At 39.1% G+C, this 16,587-nt stretch overlaps 1 protein-coding gene across 1 annotated transcript in view; it reads right to left on the bottom strand.

Moving 5' to 3' along the window:
• Positions 1 to 418: 418 nt before the first annotated feature.
• FMO3 (flavin containing dimethylaniline monoxygenase 3) overlaps positions 419 to 16,587 on the bottom strand; it is a 21,170-nt gene continuing 5,001 nt past the window's right edge. Inside the window, exons 3-9 of the mRNA XM_029933069.1 lie at positions 13,915 to 14,103; positions 10,309 to 10,471; positions 9,931 to 10,073; positions 7,187 to 7,386; positions 4,294 to 4,649; positions 1,709 to 1,781; positions 419 to 1,002 (exon numbers count right to left, since the gene is read on the bottom strand). Of these exons, the coding sequence (XP_029788929.1) occupies positions 657 to 1,002; positions 1,709 to 1,781; positions 4,294 to 4,649; positions 7,187 to 7,386; positions 9,931 to 10,073; positions 10,309 to 10,471; positions 13,915 to 14,103 (1,470 nt within the window). The 3' untranslated portion in view covers positions 419 to 656. The remainder of the gene's footprint in view (positions 1,003 to 1,708; positions 1,782 to 4,293; positions 4,650 to 7,186; positions 7,387 to 9,930; positions 10,074 to 10,308; positions 10,472 to 13,914; positions 14,104 to 16,587) is intronic.

The following is a 16,587-nucleotide window of genomic DNA, read 5'->3' as shown; positions in this document are numbered from 1 at the left end:
AAAGAATTTATTAATGAAACATTGTTTTTTAATTTTTTAATGTTTATATATTTTTGAAAGAGAGAGAGAAAGTGTGTGTGTGTGAGTGAGGGAGGGGCAGAGAGAGAGGGAGACACAGAATCCAAAGCAGGCTCCAGGCTCTGAGCTGTCAGCACAGAGCCTGATGTGGAGCTTGAGCTCACAAACCAGGAGATCATGACCTGAGCCAAAGTCAGACGCTCAACCAACTGAGCCACGCAGGCATCCTGATCATGACATGATTCTTTTTTCTTTAAAATTTTTTTAATGTTTTATTTATTTTTGATACTGAGAGAGACAGAGCATGAGAGGGGGAGGGGCAGAGAGAGAAGGAGACACAGAACTGGAAGCAGGCTCCAGGCTCTGAGCTGGCTGTCAGCACAGAGCCCGACGTGGGGCTCGAACCCACGAACGTGAGATCTGACCTGAGCCGAAGCCGGAGGCTTAACCAACTGAGCCACCCAGGCGCCCCATGACATGATTCTTAAAGAGGATTATTTAAAACCCTAGAAATAGAACTGCTTTACTGACTAATGCCTGCTGAATAGGAAAGTAGGAGGTGTGAAATTCTTAATTTTTAAATAAAAAAGTTCCTCCCCAGGTGCTGTCAGTAACTTTCAGAATCTTGGGGAGAATGATCATTGGATCAACGCCAGGAAAAGAGCAATGACCAGAATGGGAAGAGCAAGAAGCCTGACCCAACGGCAAGGCAAACAAGGCTTCAGAGGGGTTCCGACAGCTCTCGTCTTTGTGGGTTTCAGGGTCCGGTCCCACTGGGTCAGGATGGCATTTCTGGCTCCGGGCCACTTCCCTGGGCCCACCAGCCTAAACTGGTATGGGCTGCAAGGGCCAAAGAAAACCTCTACAGCCAATCTGGGATCTGTGAGAAACAGCCATGGGATGCTGGGCTTTGCCCCAATGAAAGAGGCAAGTTCATCCATATAATTAATATAATCCGTCTGCATGGTCTTGCTCGTGCCAAACCTAGAGGTGGGAGAGGAAACAGCACTGTGGGTACTGAAGCTCCGTGTAGGATGTCTCATAGGGGCAAGAAAAGGGGGAAATGCCTCACAGCTTTTTCTCAGAGAGGATCAATGTCAGTCCCTTGTGTTGGTAAGGGGACCTCGCTCATTTATTCTGCACATTGGTAACTTCCAAGAGACTTGCATACCCATCTCATCTGGACATTCCCCAATACTGCACAGTAACTGAAAGGCATTTTAATCCCCATTCACAGGTGGAAATGGTCTGTTACTCATGAAGTTCACTCATGGCCACTGAGCTAATTAGAGACAGAGGTAAGACTAGAGCTTGATTCTCCTGACCGTTCTCGTTTGCTGATTCATGTTCATTAGAGCCATCCATTTGGAGGCATTATCTGTATCTTACAGGATTTATAGACTGGAAAAGAGAAGCCCACATTCATGCACTCCCAGGCTCCTTTGCTGCCTAATTATTTCTGGGTCTTCTTTCTGTGATATATTGCAGGAGCCCTGGAGGTATGAGACAGTACTGTGTCAGGTGCAAAGTAAATCTTCCGCAAATACTTGTTGCATGGATGAATTTAGCACATAGCTGCCACCCTAATGACCTCACTCTGGACTGCGGAAGGCTAAAGTAGTTCCAACTATTCACAAATTCTGATTTTTCTATGGAAACTGTAGATCCTCTTTACAGTAGATGTTCTTACCATTTGAGCTTTTCTCTCATTTTTTTATCAATATCATTCATCATGTCTGTTACAGAAGGCAAAGCACAAGTTCCTAAAACAAAAGAAAAAATAAAGGGAAAGATACGATAATTGTTAAATAAGTCTGGCATAAGACCAACTTGCAACTAATTCTTCTTAATAATGGGTTATGAATCACATCAGTATTTCCATTGCGGGGAAGGTCATTGTCTAGCAAAGTAAAATCTTAAGCCAATCAACAAGTGGTCATTTTGAGACAAACACATAAGTCATTTCTAGTCATCTCAGAATTGAGACATCACATAATGAAAAACCAAGAGCCATATAGCATTTTATCTTTGTATCTTTGCTGTTAAACAAGTTAGCAGATGTTTGAAATCAGTTTCAAGGAGTATATTCTAGTCTCTCAGCTGTATTTTATTTTTAATGTTTACTTCTTTTTGAGAGAAAGAAAGAGACAGCATGAACAGGAAGGGGCAGAGAGAGGGAGACATAGCTGTCAGCACAGAGCCAGATGTGGGGCTCAAATCCACGGACTGTGAGATCATGACCTGAGCTGAAGTCGGATGCTCAACTGACTAAGTCACCCAGGCACCCCTTTCAGCTGCATTTTTATAGAATGTTGTCTAATAATTTATAGTTAAAGATAAATTGGCATCTCTTTTTTAAGATTTAAGAAAATAAAAAAACTTCCCAGGAAACTATCCTCCTTTGTCAGAAAAAGGAATTTCCAACACATAAGATATAGAATCTAGTCAAGCCCCAAGTTTCTCTCTGAAGAGCCAACAGTTCCTGGGTGAGACAGAGGATATGGACTGTGTACATGTCACCAAGGACCGGGGCAAGCTGCTAGAGACCAGAGTCGAGTTGGGACTGCTCCAGGGTTTCAGGCTCATTCTGGAATAGGTTTACACACTTCTCTGAAACCCATACCAAAACATGCTTTTGTGCTCAGAGACACTTGAAATTTAGGGTGTTTTTTTGGTAATTTCAGGATCAACTTGAACAAGACTAGAATGCCCAGATATGATTGCTTGAAAACCTACAATGATTGCCTAACCTCCTGTTAGGCAGTTTCTGCCTTCTTCCAAAACTTGGAACCTGCCCTGTGCTTGAGCAGAAGGAGAGATCAAGAAGGAAGAGATTCTGCTCAGTAGCCCACCAGCTACTACAATGGTGTTGCCTGTAACGGGCCCCAGTGTCCTGGTTCTTGGGTCCCCCCAAATTAGATTATTTGCATTGCCTTGGATCATTGTCTCCTTTCTTCAGAGCCCAGGTTACAACTTATCCTAATAGAATACATGTCCTACCCTCTAAGGCCAGTCTCCCGAAGCCTTGACCTAGTGGAATTTCATGTCATCATCTTCCTGGCTGCTGCCAGGTGCAACCTTTACCCTGCAACATATTTCTGCCTTGGAGGAAAGAGTGAAGGAGGTTTAAAGAGATCACTGATATGCACGATGGCAATGGTGTGGATGGCAGCCTGGGGGATGAAAGGTGTCTCAGTATACATACTGGAAGATTCTAACCTCCTGTATAAGAGAAGAACATTAAAATCCCAGCATGTTGGGTAGGACTGAAAGCCTTACATACAGCTTCTAAGGAAGGAGGCCCAATAAGATCCCTTTCCAGAAGTTTTATACCTCTAGGATCGAACAAACTTCACACATTAAACTTCTTTAACCATGGATTTTTGGTTTTATGATTTGAATCTTAGCACAACCGTAGTGGGCATCTGATCCTCGTATCTTTTGCTGGAGGATGCTGACTGCTTTCCATACCTGACCCCAATCAAGTTTGTTGTTGTTGTTATTATTTTTTAATACAGGAACTCAGTATTTCCCTACCTTGGAGACTGATCATCTACTACATCTAGTACTTTCTGCTTCAAATGATCCATTGTTTGCTCTTATCTGATACATGACAGGGAAAAAGAGCAGAAAAAACACTGCCTTTCCAGCAATCATAATTTTTTCCATGACTGTAGATATTTGAAGCTTTCTGGAAATTGGCTTGGAAACATCTCTTATTAACCTTTTAAGCAATGTCATACCATTGAGTTTTGAAGTCATAATTTTATAAAATTGTCATGCATTTAAGACCAGAAGCTCTGATGTTTTTAAGTTTAATGAAAGTCAACTTCTTTAAATACTCCCTGAATAATATCTTGTACTATTGCATATGATAATCCAATGTGATATTTTTGATTGCTTATAAAATATAATACCAAAAATATAGAATTACAGATTCAAAACTGGATGTATGGGACGTAGAATTTCCCCCTTGTTATTAGGATTATTGTTTTCACAAAGACTCAAAGGCATTCTTATTGGCATCCATCTTTCCCATCAATGACATTGTCTACTTACCTTTAAAAAAAAGTTTGTTTATTTATTTCTGAGAGAGAGAGACAGAGAGAGTGAGCATGAGCCAAGTAGGGGCAGAGAGAGAGGGAGAGAGAATCCTAAGCTCTGTGCTGACAGCACGTGGGGGTTGAATTCATGACTGCGAGATCGCAACCTGAGCTGATATTGAGAATTGGATGCTTAACCAATTGAGCCACCCAGGCACCCCTGTCTACTTACCTTTTATTACTTTTACTGCCCAGCGAGCTTGCAGGTCAACTGTGGGAATGGCAGCCCCAAGGGACTGGACCAAACCAATTATTCCCAGGGTTGGCTTCTCCAGTGAAGGAGAGAAAATATCCTTAAACAAGGTGATCTCATTGTTTCTGCTCTTAATGATGGACTCATCAAGGAAGGGGTAGGCAAAACCATAGCCTGTTGCAAAAATGACACAGTCGATGGCTTCAAACACTGTCCCATCCTCAAAAATGGCTGATGTCTCTGTGAATTCTTTCACATTAGGCTTAATAGACACTGTACCACACAGAATGCGAGCTGGAAGCTCATCGTTAAACACAGGTTCTTTCCTCAGGGCTCTGTATGGAAAATAGAGACAGCCACTAGAATGGTAATATTTCCTCTTTGTTTTACTGATCCATAATAATTAACTAATAATCAATTAAGAAGGAAGGAGAAAACTACCCAAGACTTTTTTCTTGTGCCCTGGAATGTCACCAATATGGTTGAAGAACAAAACTGAAGTGAAGCAGTATTGTGAATTTAAAAAAGTTGCCTTTTGGCTCTCCTTTCTGTATTTCCCGTGATCTTTCTCTTCTCTCCCACAGAGCTTCAAATCCCAGAATTAAGCACCCAGGCCCTATCCCTTGTTAAAGCTATATCAGGAAAGATCCTAAATCAGAGTACCTGGGCATTCAGATTTTTTTCTTCGCTTCTTAGCTGTGAACCTTGATCTAGTGAAAGTTTTTTCTTAATTTCTCTTGCTTCATCTTTCTCATCTGGAGCAGTAGTAATGGTTATGTCCACTTCGGGTCATTGGAAGATGGTAATAATACAAAAATCTTGGCCCAGCTCTCTAATGGAGGGTGAGGTGTGAGCCCCCTGCTCTTGTCAAGGCCACTGGGATCCTCAATGATCCATTGTCACTTGTCATCTTACTCAATTTATCAGCAGTGTTTGACACAATTGATGGTTTCATTCTTCTTGAAACACTACCTTCATTTTGCTTCCAGGTCATCATTCTCTCTTGATTCCCTTCCTACCCACCTGCTATTCTTTCTCAGTGTCTCCCACTGAATTCTCTTCCTGACCTCTCTGAGCAATGACATGCCCCAGGACTCAGCCTTCAGACCTTTTGTCTTCTTCATCTACATTCCCTCTTCAAGAGATGTCATCTGGTTTCATTTCTTAAAGTACTATCTATACTCTGGTGAATCTGCATTTTTAACTTATGGTTTGAGTCTCTCTTCTGTCTTGTGTATCGCAATGCCGCTCAACAATCTTCTACAATGATGACTCATAATGACTCATAGGCCTTCCAATTCTGATATGTTTAAAACTAAACTTCACTCCTCCCACAGTCTTCCACATCCCATAACTGTCAACTCCACCCTCGCATCCTTGCTCAGTTCAAGAGTTTAGAAGACATCTCCAAACTCCTTTCTTGTTCTCACATCTGTTATCCAATCTAACAGAAAGTCCTACTTGGGTTTGCCTTTAAAATATAACCCAAATCTGACCATTTCTGAGCACTTGCTGCTAACAAGTCTAGTCTAAGCCACCAACCTCTATCATCTGGGTTTTCGACAATTGCCTCTTAACTAGTCCTTTTGTTTCCTTCCTTGACCTACTTCTATACACTGAATGATGACCACAGCTCCAGAGTGATTTCTTCACATTAACTTGGATCTTGTCCCTAACTTGTCAGATGCTTGTTCTGGCTTCCCATTGGCATTCAGAGTAGAAGTGTCCTCACGATGGCTTACAAGGCACAATGCCATCTAGCCATTTTGATTTCTTTCGGTTTCACCTCCTGCCACTCCTACTCTCCCCCATTCTCTTTTTTCCATGGAGAGAAGTCCATTGAACATGTCAATTTGTTGAACATGGCAGTCATGGCCCTGTTTCCTCTGGAATACTTCCCCCCAGACACTCCGCTGAGTCATTTCCTCAGCTCCTTCAGGAATTAACTTAAAAGTCTCCTTCTCAGTGAGGCCTCCTGGCCATGCTGACAGCACTCCCTATCACCTCTGCCTGCTTTGTTCTTTTCTCCATAGTACACATCCGCATATGGTCTTCTGCTCTTTGTCTCCTGCCTATTTCCCACTGCTAGAAGGTAGGCTCATGAGTGTTTGTTCACAGCTAGTCACAGGATTCAATATATGACCTGACCTTAATAAATATTTGTTGAATAAGTTACTTTGATATAAGCAGTTTATAATTTGGATTTTTCACTCCATGTCAAGGTAATTTCTTATGTACTCAAGCGATATACCTACAGGGATGTTATAGGAGAGAGTGAGAAAGAGGCTGAAGATGCAGACACTGTGGCCACACCCCAGTGGGAAGGCTCCATTAAGAGTGGGTCATGAGGGTGCAGCACAGGAAAGTCCTGCTTTGTTTAACTGAACTTTTCCATGAAGCGAAAGGCAGTGGAGCAAGGTGGCTAAGAGCAAGCAGCTCTGGAGTCAGGAGATTGGGCCATTTTGAATACTGCTTCTGCCTTCTGGCTATGGGACTTTGGCAAAGTTATTAATGACATTGAGCCTTAGTTTTCTCATCTTTAAAATGGGCATTATAGCAGAGACTTAGTAGTTGTTGTGAGGATAAAATGAGATAAGACATATCAGAGCCTTGTTAGGTTGTAGTAAGTGCTTAAAACATGTTAAATATTGTTATAGTTACTTGAGGGACTAATTCCTGACATCTACATCTGGGAGGGAGGACTGTGAAACAGGAAATCACTCCAAATTTTTGCAGTTCCTCATCCTCTGCAGTGTGAGACACGATTGCTTCACTAATATTATTTTGGTTGGTTTGGGAGTTACAACACACATTGTGAATTGTTGACACTGAAATACAAGTAACAGGCATATCATATTTAACTCTGCTTTACCCATTTAAAGGCATCAAACCGTAGTTCTCGTGCTTGAATTTTGCATTCATTTGCTTCTTGTACCACCAGTCAGAGATGGCTTTTGGCAAGTTGTTCTTGAGGAAGGTTTCACATCGATTGACAAACACCATGTCCCATGGATAGCCATCATCCCAGACCCGGCTTATCACCCAGGAACCACTTCTGGAGCTGATGATGACCTTAAAAAAACACAGCAATTTTTAACGATTAGAGTAGTGACTGCTTGTAATGGGTATTGTGGTGTGTCCCTCAGGTCTGACTTTTGGGGAGTCCTCCAGCTAGTGTGAGGGTTGTCTCACAGCTCTCAGCTGTCAGCCCTCTTTCGGAGTTGCTTTGGTTGAAAAGGGGGTCCCTCTCAAAGTCTTATGCCCTTTCTGGATTCCTTGCCTTCCGTGACGGTTTGATACCCAATCTCCCACCCCAACTGGGGACAATTGAGAAGTATAGCGTTGGAGTAGTGTAAAGGGAAGCATCCCCCCTTTGCCTCCCTCATCCCGAGAGCACTCCCAAGTAAACCTCCTGCACCTCGTCTACACCCCAGGACCAACCACTCTGTCATCTCTGGTGGAGGTGACCAATAACTAAATTATCACATTTCCTCTAGTGTGTAGCTGATAATCATTGTCTACAACAAGCAATTATGACCCCCAACTAGGCATTTTGACTTAAAATGCCTTTCCTCATCCTAAAAGAAGGCAAGACATTTGGCATCTGAAAACCATAGGCTCAAATCTTGGCCCTGCTACTTACTAATGATATGATTTGGGGTAAATTCCTTTAAATTCTCTGGTATTCAGTTTCCTTATTTGTAAAATGGAGATAATGGTACCGGCCACATCTAATCGGTGTGAGAGTTAATGCAGTGTGCTAACCATGTAGTATGACTACCATTGTTTGACATGGAGAATGTTCCTTTCCTCCCCTTCTGTTATGATAATTCCTAATTGTGCCGTTTTCCAGCCATTTTTTTAAAAAAAATGTGTATTTATTTTTGAGAGAGAGAGCGGAAGAGAGAGAGGGAGATACATAATCCAAAGTTGGCTCCAGGCTCCGAGCTGTCAGCACAGAGACTGACATAGGGCTCAAACTCATGAATCACAAGATCATGACTCAAGCCAAAGTCAGTCACTCAACCAACTGAGCCACCCCAGCATCCCTAGGCATTTTTTTTTAAAAAAGAATTTTTTATCAGGGCACCTGAGTGGCTCAGTTGGTTAAGCATCCAATGCTTAAAAATTTTTTTTTAAATGTTTGTTTATTTTGCAAAAGAGACAGAGTGTGAGTGTGGGAGGGGAAGAGAGAGAGAGAGAAAGAGAGAGACTCCCAAGCAGTTTCCTCCCTGTCAGCACAGAGCCCAACAAGGGGCTTGATCTCATGAGCCATGAGATCATGACCTAAGAGTGCAAGTGGAGGAAGGGTAGAGAGAGAGAGAAACACAGAATCCAAAGCAGACTCCAGGCTCTGAGCTGTCAGCACAGAGTCCACCTCGGGACTCTCAAACCTATGAGCAGTAAGACGAAGTTGGAGGCTTAAACAACTGAGTCACCCATGCGCCCCTAAGCAATGTTTGCTCAAGCTCCTTCACATGCCCTTAGGGCTCTGTATCACCTCTTCTCCATTTCCTCTCCAACCTCTCCCCCTACCATTCTTTTCCAGACCCACTGAGTTGCAGCGAAGGGGTCTTTTCTCAGTTTAAGATTCTAAGATTCTTCCTGCTTCAGGACCTTCTTCCTGGAATCCTTTTCTGACACCGATTCCCTTCCTCAACTTTTAGCCCTTAGCTAAATGTCATCAGCTGAAAAGAGCCTTTCTACTCCTTGTCTGAGGCAGGTCACCCTGATTATCTACTCTTACAGCATGCTTTTTCTTTCTCTACTAGCACTTTTTACGATGTTCAAGTTATTTGTGCATTTACTTCTTTAATGTTTCTAACCTAAACTCAGTCCCAGGGTAGTCATCATGCCTGCTTTGTTCATTACTTTCTCTCCAGCACCAAAACCAGTGCTTGCCACATAGTAGGCTCTCAACAAATAACTATGGGAATGACTGTATGCATGAATGAATATAAAACTCATATTCTGAGTATTCTGGTATGGCTGAAATCATGGTTAAATGTTTTAACTCCTGGGGCGCTTCGGTGGCTCAGTCAGTTAAGCATCCAACATCCACTCAGGTCATGATCTCATGGTGTGTGAGTTTGAGCCTCCCATTGGGCTCTTTGCTGACAGCTCAGAGTCTGGAGTCTATTTTGAATTTTGTGTCTCCCTCTCTCTGCCCCTCTCCCCACTGGCACTCTGTCTTTCTCTAAAAAAAAACACTTAAAAAAAAAAAAGATTAAATGCTTTAACTCCTTACCAAGATAGAAAAGTAGGTTCTCTTTTTACCTGTTTTCTTTATCTTAATGAGAAAACGGACACTCGGATTGAAGGGCTTGACTCAGGAGATCAGAGTCATGACCTTAACCCTATATCCAAACTAGGTTTGGAGGAATTGATTAGGCACATGTTAGACACCAAACATCCTGAAGAAGACTGTTGAATGACATCACTCCCTGCTGATAATCAGCCTCTGTCATACCAAGCTATTGAAAACCTCACTTGTTATGGAGGTAAGTTGAGATAAACACTTCCCTGTGCCCCACTGCCCCTCCCCAGTTTCCTAACACAAAAGGAAATTGTTTCTGATTCTTTAAAGACAGTTCCTGCGTACCCTAGGAGAAGTACCTGTTTAGCCATGTAGCTCAGTTCCGTGGCAATGTCACAGCCTGAGTTTCCCAGGCCGATCACCAGTACTCGCTTCCCCTTGAATATTCCTGGTTCCTTATATTCCCGGCTGTGGAGGCATTTGCCTTTAAAAAGTTTTAGTCCTGAGTGAAAAGTGGGAAACATATGAGTCATTTGGTTTCCATTTAGAAATCTGCTATGAAAGGCATGTGGGTGTGTGCAGTCACAATAATATGGAACTTCAACACTCCAGGTATATTACATATAATAGAAGCATATTTTAATTTAATCGGTACTTTTATATATATATTTAAAAAGCTTTATCAAGATAGTTATTCATGCCCGATGTATAGATGGCAGCCCAAATTTCAACCTTACCTGGAAAGGACTCTTTTGGTAGATTGGGGTACACGTGGTGTCCAGAACAAATTAATACAGCGTCAAAGATAGTGGATTCTTTCTTACCGTCCCTTTCAGTGGTAACGTCCCATTGGCCGGTGACTGAGAAATCAGGACGTTTATTTACACCAGAGACAAGTGTCTAAAAGAGAGAAAGACAGCCTTCTTTTCTATGCTAACAGGTAGATTTGACACCAACTTGACAAAACAGTATGGAAAAAAAATCCCCAACATTGGCTTAGGAAAAATACTTAATTCATTATTAAGGTACATATTATGAATTTAAAATTTAAAAAAATCAAACATTAAATGATAAATATATATTTTTATCCCCACATGCCTGCTTGTGCATAACCAGTATGTTCTGTTATACCATATGATATGATACGAATTTAATCACAGCTTACAAGTGGCATGCACCACACACACTAAGTAATCTAGTGGATGACCATTTTTGTAGTAACAACTACCTCCTGACATATCTCTCATTTAATTTTTTAATATCATGGTTGTCTTGAAATGAAAGATCTTGTCTATATTCAGAGCATAAGTTCTCATTCCTAGATATTCTGAGTTAGTAGTTCTCCCACAGGACATGAACATTTGATTTTCTACACTTGATCTTAGCCAAAAGGCCGAGAAGCAATGAACATTTGACTTTCTAACAACATCCCAAGTGAACTTAATGCTATTTGGCCCAGACATTGAGTAGCACTGGATTATATTATTGATAAACACTCACAGCTGAACGACTACCTTTTGGTTGATATGGTCCCTCTTCAATTTTTATTTTCAATTCTTCTCATGATACATGAAAGAGAATCTCTATTTGATATGAACTGTTCTGTTATTCTTTCTTTTTTAAAAGTAGGCTCCACATCCAATGTGGGGCTAGAATTCATGACCCTGAGATCAAGAGTTGCATGCGCTATTGCCTGAGCCAGCCAGGTGCCCCTATGAATTGTTCTTGTGAACTTTATTATGTATAGACTTTCATACATATTAGACAAAATGTCTGCTCATATCTGTATAATGCCTTTGTTATATATGAAATATAATAACACAAGCACTTATGAATTCATGAGATCTTCCATATCATTTACTTAGAATAACTCTGGGATTATGAATTTATTTATGCTATTGTAAATGGTTCCTTTTTGGATTATATTTTCTGTTTGTTGCAGCTGGTTTAAAGAAATCCAATTGATTTTTATATATTAATCTTATATACTACCACCTTGCCCAATATTTTTATATTAATTGCTATTAAACCTAGTAATTTGTCTCTAGATTCTTTTGGGTTTTCCATATAGAAAGCCATATCACCTGTGATAGATGCTAATTTTTTTCTAGTTGTCATTCCAATTATTTATTTATTTTTTAAATTACAGTACTATTTCTTAAATTTCTTAAGACCATTCAAATAAGTAGTAAAAATAAGCATCCTTGTTTTATTCTGGAATTTAAAGGAAATAATTCTAACTCTGGACTCTTTAGCACAACACTGTCCAGAAGCAATACAATATGGACAAACTATGGGGTACCTGGGTGGCTCAGTCGGTTAAGGGTCTGACTTCAGCTCTTCATGATTTGAGCACAGTTCATGGGTTCAAGTCCCACATTGGGCTCTGTGCTGACAGCACAGAGCCTGGAGCCTGCTTCGGATTCTGTGTCTCCTTCTCTCTCTGCCCCTCCCCGACTCATGCAGTCTCTCAAAAAAATGAACAAACGTTAACAAAATTAAATAATAATCATATGAACAACATATGTAATTAAAATTTTTCTAGTAGTCACATTAAAGTAGAAAAAATGTGTAATTTAATCCAATCTATCTGATGTATTGTTGTTTTAACAATTAACCCAAATAAACATTGTTAATAGGTATATTATTTTCTTTTCCATAATAAGACTTTGATATCTAGTGTGTATTTGATGCTTCTAGTAGATCTCAATTTTGGGCTAGTGATTACTATACTGAATAGTGCAGATTTAAGAATATTTGTATGTTTCCATGGGTCAAGAAAATTCCTTTCTAATCTTAGTCTGGTAAAAATGTTTTTTTTTGCTTTTCTCTTTTTCTTTCTTTTAGGTAGAAATAGATGTTAAATTTTACTTAATAGCCTTTTCAGAATTTGTTAAATATATGGTTTTCTTCTTATAACAGGGTTTTATACTGAATTACATATTTATGTTTAATGATATTAAAAATTTCTGTATCTTTAGCCCAAACTGATCTCAATGAGGACAGCTAATTTTTAAAAATATTTTGTTGAACTCATTTTTGAAGGCTTTTTCCCACTAATTTTCATGAGGGAGCTATGCCTGTAATTTTCCTATTTCCTATTAATCTTGTCTGCTTTTGATGAGTTGGTTAAAATGCCATAGAATAAGTTTGGAAGTCATACTTTATTTTTTAATCTCCGGAAGAGTTCATAAAATATTGAAATAATTTGTTCATTGTAAATTTGGAACTACCTATAGAATACTTTTTTAATGGGAAAAATTTTGGTTTCTGGGTCAAAAGAATTCTAAGTTATCAAAGGACTATTCAAACTTTCTACTTTTTTTATGTGAGTTTGGCAAGTTTAAAATAAAAAGATTTTAAAATTTAACCAATTTACACATTATTTGCCAATGCTTTTATAATATTTTTGTTATATTTTTTATTTCATCTACACCAGCTTTATCCATTTTTTTGTTTATAATATTATTTATTTGTATCTTTGTTTCTTTTTCCTCAAACTGTCAGCTATTTGTCTTTTTTTTTTTTTGGCTTTAATAAAAGGATGAGCTTTTATTAAAAACGAGTATGTTTTTTAAATTTCATTAAGTTTTCTTTATTATCTTGTTCATTCTATGACCTTTTCAGGTTATTCAGCTTTTCTTTTCCTAATTCCTTTATTTTGTTAGTTTTTCAGCCTTTCTTGTTTTCTAATATAAGCATAAGCTTATAATTTTCATGAAAGTTTTGGTTTTTATGCTTCCCACAGTGTTGATATATAGAATTAAAGTTACCACTCAGATCTAAATATCTAAAAATTTCTATTTTAATTTCTTCTTTGACCCATGAGCTGCTTAGAAAAAAAGTTTTTTATTTATAAATTCATGGCTGTTTTACATTTATTTCTCCTTTTATTGATTTCTATGTTAATGGTATTTTAGTCTAAATGTGGTATCTGGTATTTTGTAAATTTCCAATGTATCCTCCAAGTCTGGGGTCAGAGAGGCCACAGTCTTAAAAATATTGACAGCTAAGGGGCACCTGGGTGGCTCAGTCGGTTAAGCGTCCGACTTCAGCTTGGATCATGATCTCATGGTTCGTGACTTTGAGCCCTGCATGGAGCCCTGTGTCAGGCTCTGTGCTGACAGTTCAGAGCCTGGAGCCTCCTTCAGAATCTGTGTCTCCTTCTCTCTCTGCCTCTTCCCCATTCATGCTCTGTCTCTTTCTCTCTCTCCCAAAAGTAAATAAAAATTTTAAAAAACGTTGACAACTAAGAAAGAGGTACTGAAAAGAACAAAAGTTTGATAATAAATATAAAATTCCTCACAGTTATGCCCCAACCTAATCTTTTGATAGCATCTTACCTTAAATTGTATGTATTTCAGGAGGTTCTTTTCCTTGGCAAATGCAGTGATATATTCCTGGATTTTGTTGTTGTGCATAAAGTTGGGGAAGTCATCGGGATATGGAAAATCTGGGAAACACATCATCTCTTTGGAAGAGTTGGTAAAGACAGACTGGTAAATGCTAGCCCTGCCTTCCTCTGCATGGTCCTGTAAATGTATAGTCAAATGAAAGGGAGTTTGTAAATAGATACCCTTAACCATGGTCATGGCCAGTTCCAAATAATTATCACTCCTTTAAGTCACCTTTACCCACAAGTGCATTCAGAAAGATGAGGAATAAATTAACTTCATTTGAACAGTGTGACACCAATCAAAGGAACTTAGAATATGGGAGAATATGAATTTCTTAACATCTTTTCTAAGGGAAACAGATTTTAAATTTAATTATGTATTTTTAGGAATATATAACTAGAATAAAAGAAGGAGAATTTCTGATGCACATTATGATAAGCATTAACTTTGAGGGCATGTATGCTAAGTGAAATGAGCCAGTCACAAAAGGATAAATACTGTATGATTCCACTTCTATGAGAGACACAGAATTATCACATTCATAAAGACAGGAAGAATAGCGGTTTCCTGAGGCTGGGAAGAAGGAGGAATGGGAAGTGATTGTTTAACTGATACAGAATTTTAGTTTGGGAAGATTGAAAAAATTCTGAACGTGGATGATGGCATGATTTTACAACAATGTGCATAAACTTGATGCCACAGACCTATAAACATCAAAACACATATTCTTTTAACATATCATGAGGTAGTTCTGATTAATTAGATCATAATATTTTCTTATGCACCTAAGACATAGAGAACTTAGGTTATGTTTATAATAGTGTTGTCAAATATTTTTGACCACAGCCTATAATTAGTAATATATACATATATTTTTTCCTTTTTACATTTATGGTGAAATTTGATAACAAATATTATTAGTCTAATGGTGACATGTCAAAACATGGATAATATTAAGTGATACATTAAATATTTTCACATTAATTTATCCTGCTTTATTCCAATTATTTGAATTAAACTCTGAAGTGCTTTGATCTTGTTAAATATTAAGAAGTCTTATAATGTTTTGACTAGATTACTTAGCTCAAAAGCCTTTCATTTTATTTTTAAATTTTTTTTCCTTTTTTAGTTTGTCAAGTTGGTTTCCAGTAGTATATTTTATATTGCAACACAACACACACACACATCCCAAAAGTTTTATGAATAAATCATATCCAACTACTTGAATTGCATTCTGATATTTTCTATTCATGCCATGTAAAAATGCAGATTGATTCATCGTTATTTCATACCACACCCATGGGTCATAGTTCCAGTGTAAAAAACAGTGGTTAAAAAAATGGAAGGGTGGGGCGCCTGGGTGGCTCTGTCTGTTAAGCCTCTGATGTCAGCCCAGGTCATGATCTTGCAGTTTGTGAGTTCAAGCCCCATGATAGGCTCTGTGCTGACAGCTCAGAGCCTGGAGTCTGCTTCGAATTCTGTGTCTCCCCCAGCTCTCTGCTCCTCCCATGCTCCTGCTCTGTGTCTCTCTATCTCTCAATAATAAATAAACATTAAAAAAAAAACCTAAAAAAAATGAAAGGGTGATATTTGGCGGATTGGGTCGAAGAAAAGAGAATAGAGGCAGGAAAGAAGTTGATGGTAAATCACCTAGGTCTTATAGTCTATTCTGCGGGCTGAAATTCCAAGATAAACATACCTCATATAAAATTGAGGGGAACACTGAGGGCAGAAGGGGCTTTTGTTTTCACATTTGAAATTTTGGTGAGATTTCACTTATCTTCAAGTATCCACCTGCACCAACCTAGTATGGGTAGGTTGACACAGGAGTCAAGTAGCACTGATTAGGAAGAGGTAGGATCTTAATTCAGCTCTCTTAAACTAAACCCACTCAAGTTTAAGGTACTGTTACTCAGGTAACAGAACATAGGAGTTCCCACTTGCTTCCAAAGGGATGCAGAATTTATCTGTGATTCTTACTGGGTAGTCTACCAGAGAGTAGCCATGGAGGGAGCTAAGTGACATTTTAATAGAGAGCTGTAGAGTGGACTATCTGGGTCAGGAACTCTATGGGAAGACTGGACCTCAGGGAGGATCATCTGATGTGCTCATAATAGGCAAGTGGGGTTTAATCAGCAAAGAGTGCCACTGGCCTCTAAGCTAAAAGAAGTCAGTCTCCAAGGTCATCAACTGGTGTGTTCAATTTAAGATTCCTAAAGGATGAGCATGAAAGATAAGCAAACAAAACAGGAACACAAAGAGACTAGAAGGGCCAGAGAACAGTCCCAGGACCATTTGAGAAAGTTTGGTTTTCTTCCACTCCAAGGTCACATAAATCCTTTTTCTCCATAAATCCAGATACAATGTTGGAAAAAGCCAGGGGTTTGGGGTGATCTGAAAGACTGAGCGTGCTCCAAAAGAGACCTGGAGATTGAGCTGTGCACACTTGGGGTGCTCCTTTTGCCTTGGAATGCATTTATGCTTCTCCCTATGAAATTTTGGATATTTGTCTATTTTCCTATTTATGACACTATTTATTTATTTATTTATTTTTTCTCCATAATATTTTATTGTCAAATTGTTTTCCATACAACACCCAGTGCTCTTCCCCTTAAGTGC

The sequence above is a fragment of the Suricata suricatta genome, chromosome 3 (genome assembly GCF_006229205.1).
Source record: "Suricata suricatta isolate VVHF042 chromosome 3, meerkat_22Aug2017_6uvM2_HiC, whole genome shotgun sequence".
Classification (NCBI taxonomy): Eukaryota; Metazoa; Chordata; class Mammalia; order Carnivora; family Herpestidae; genus Suricata; species Suricata suricatta.
The sequence above is the reverse complement of the archived record's forward strand: the minus strand, read 5'-3'. Positions and strand labels throughout refer to the sequence as shown.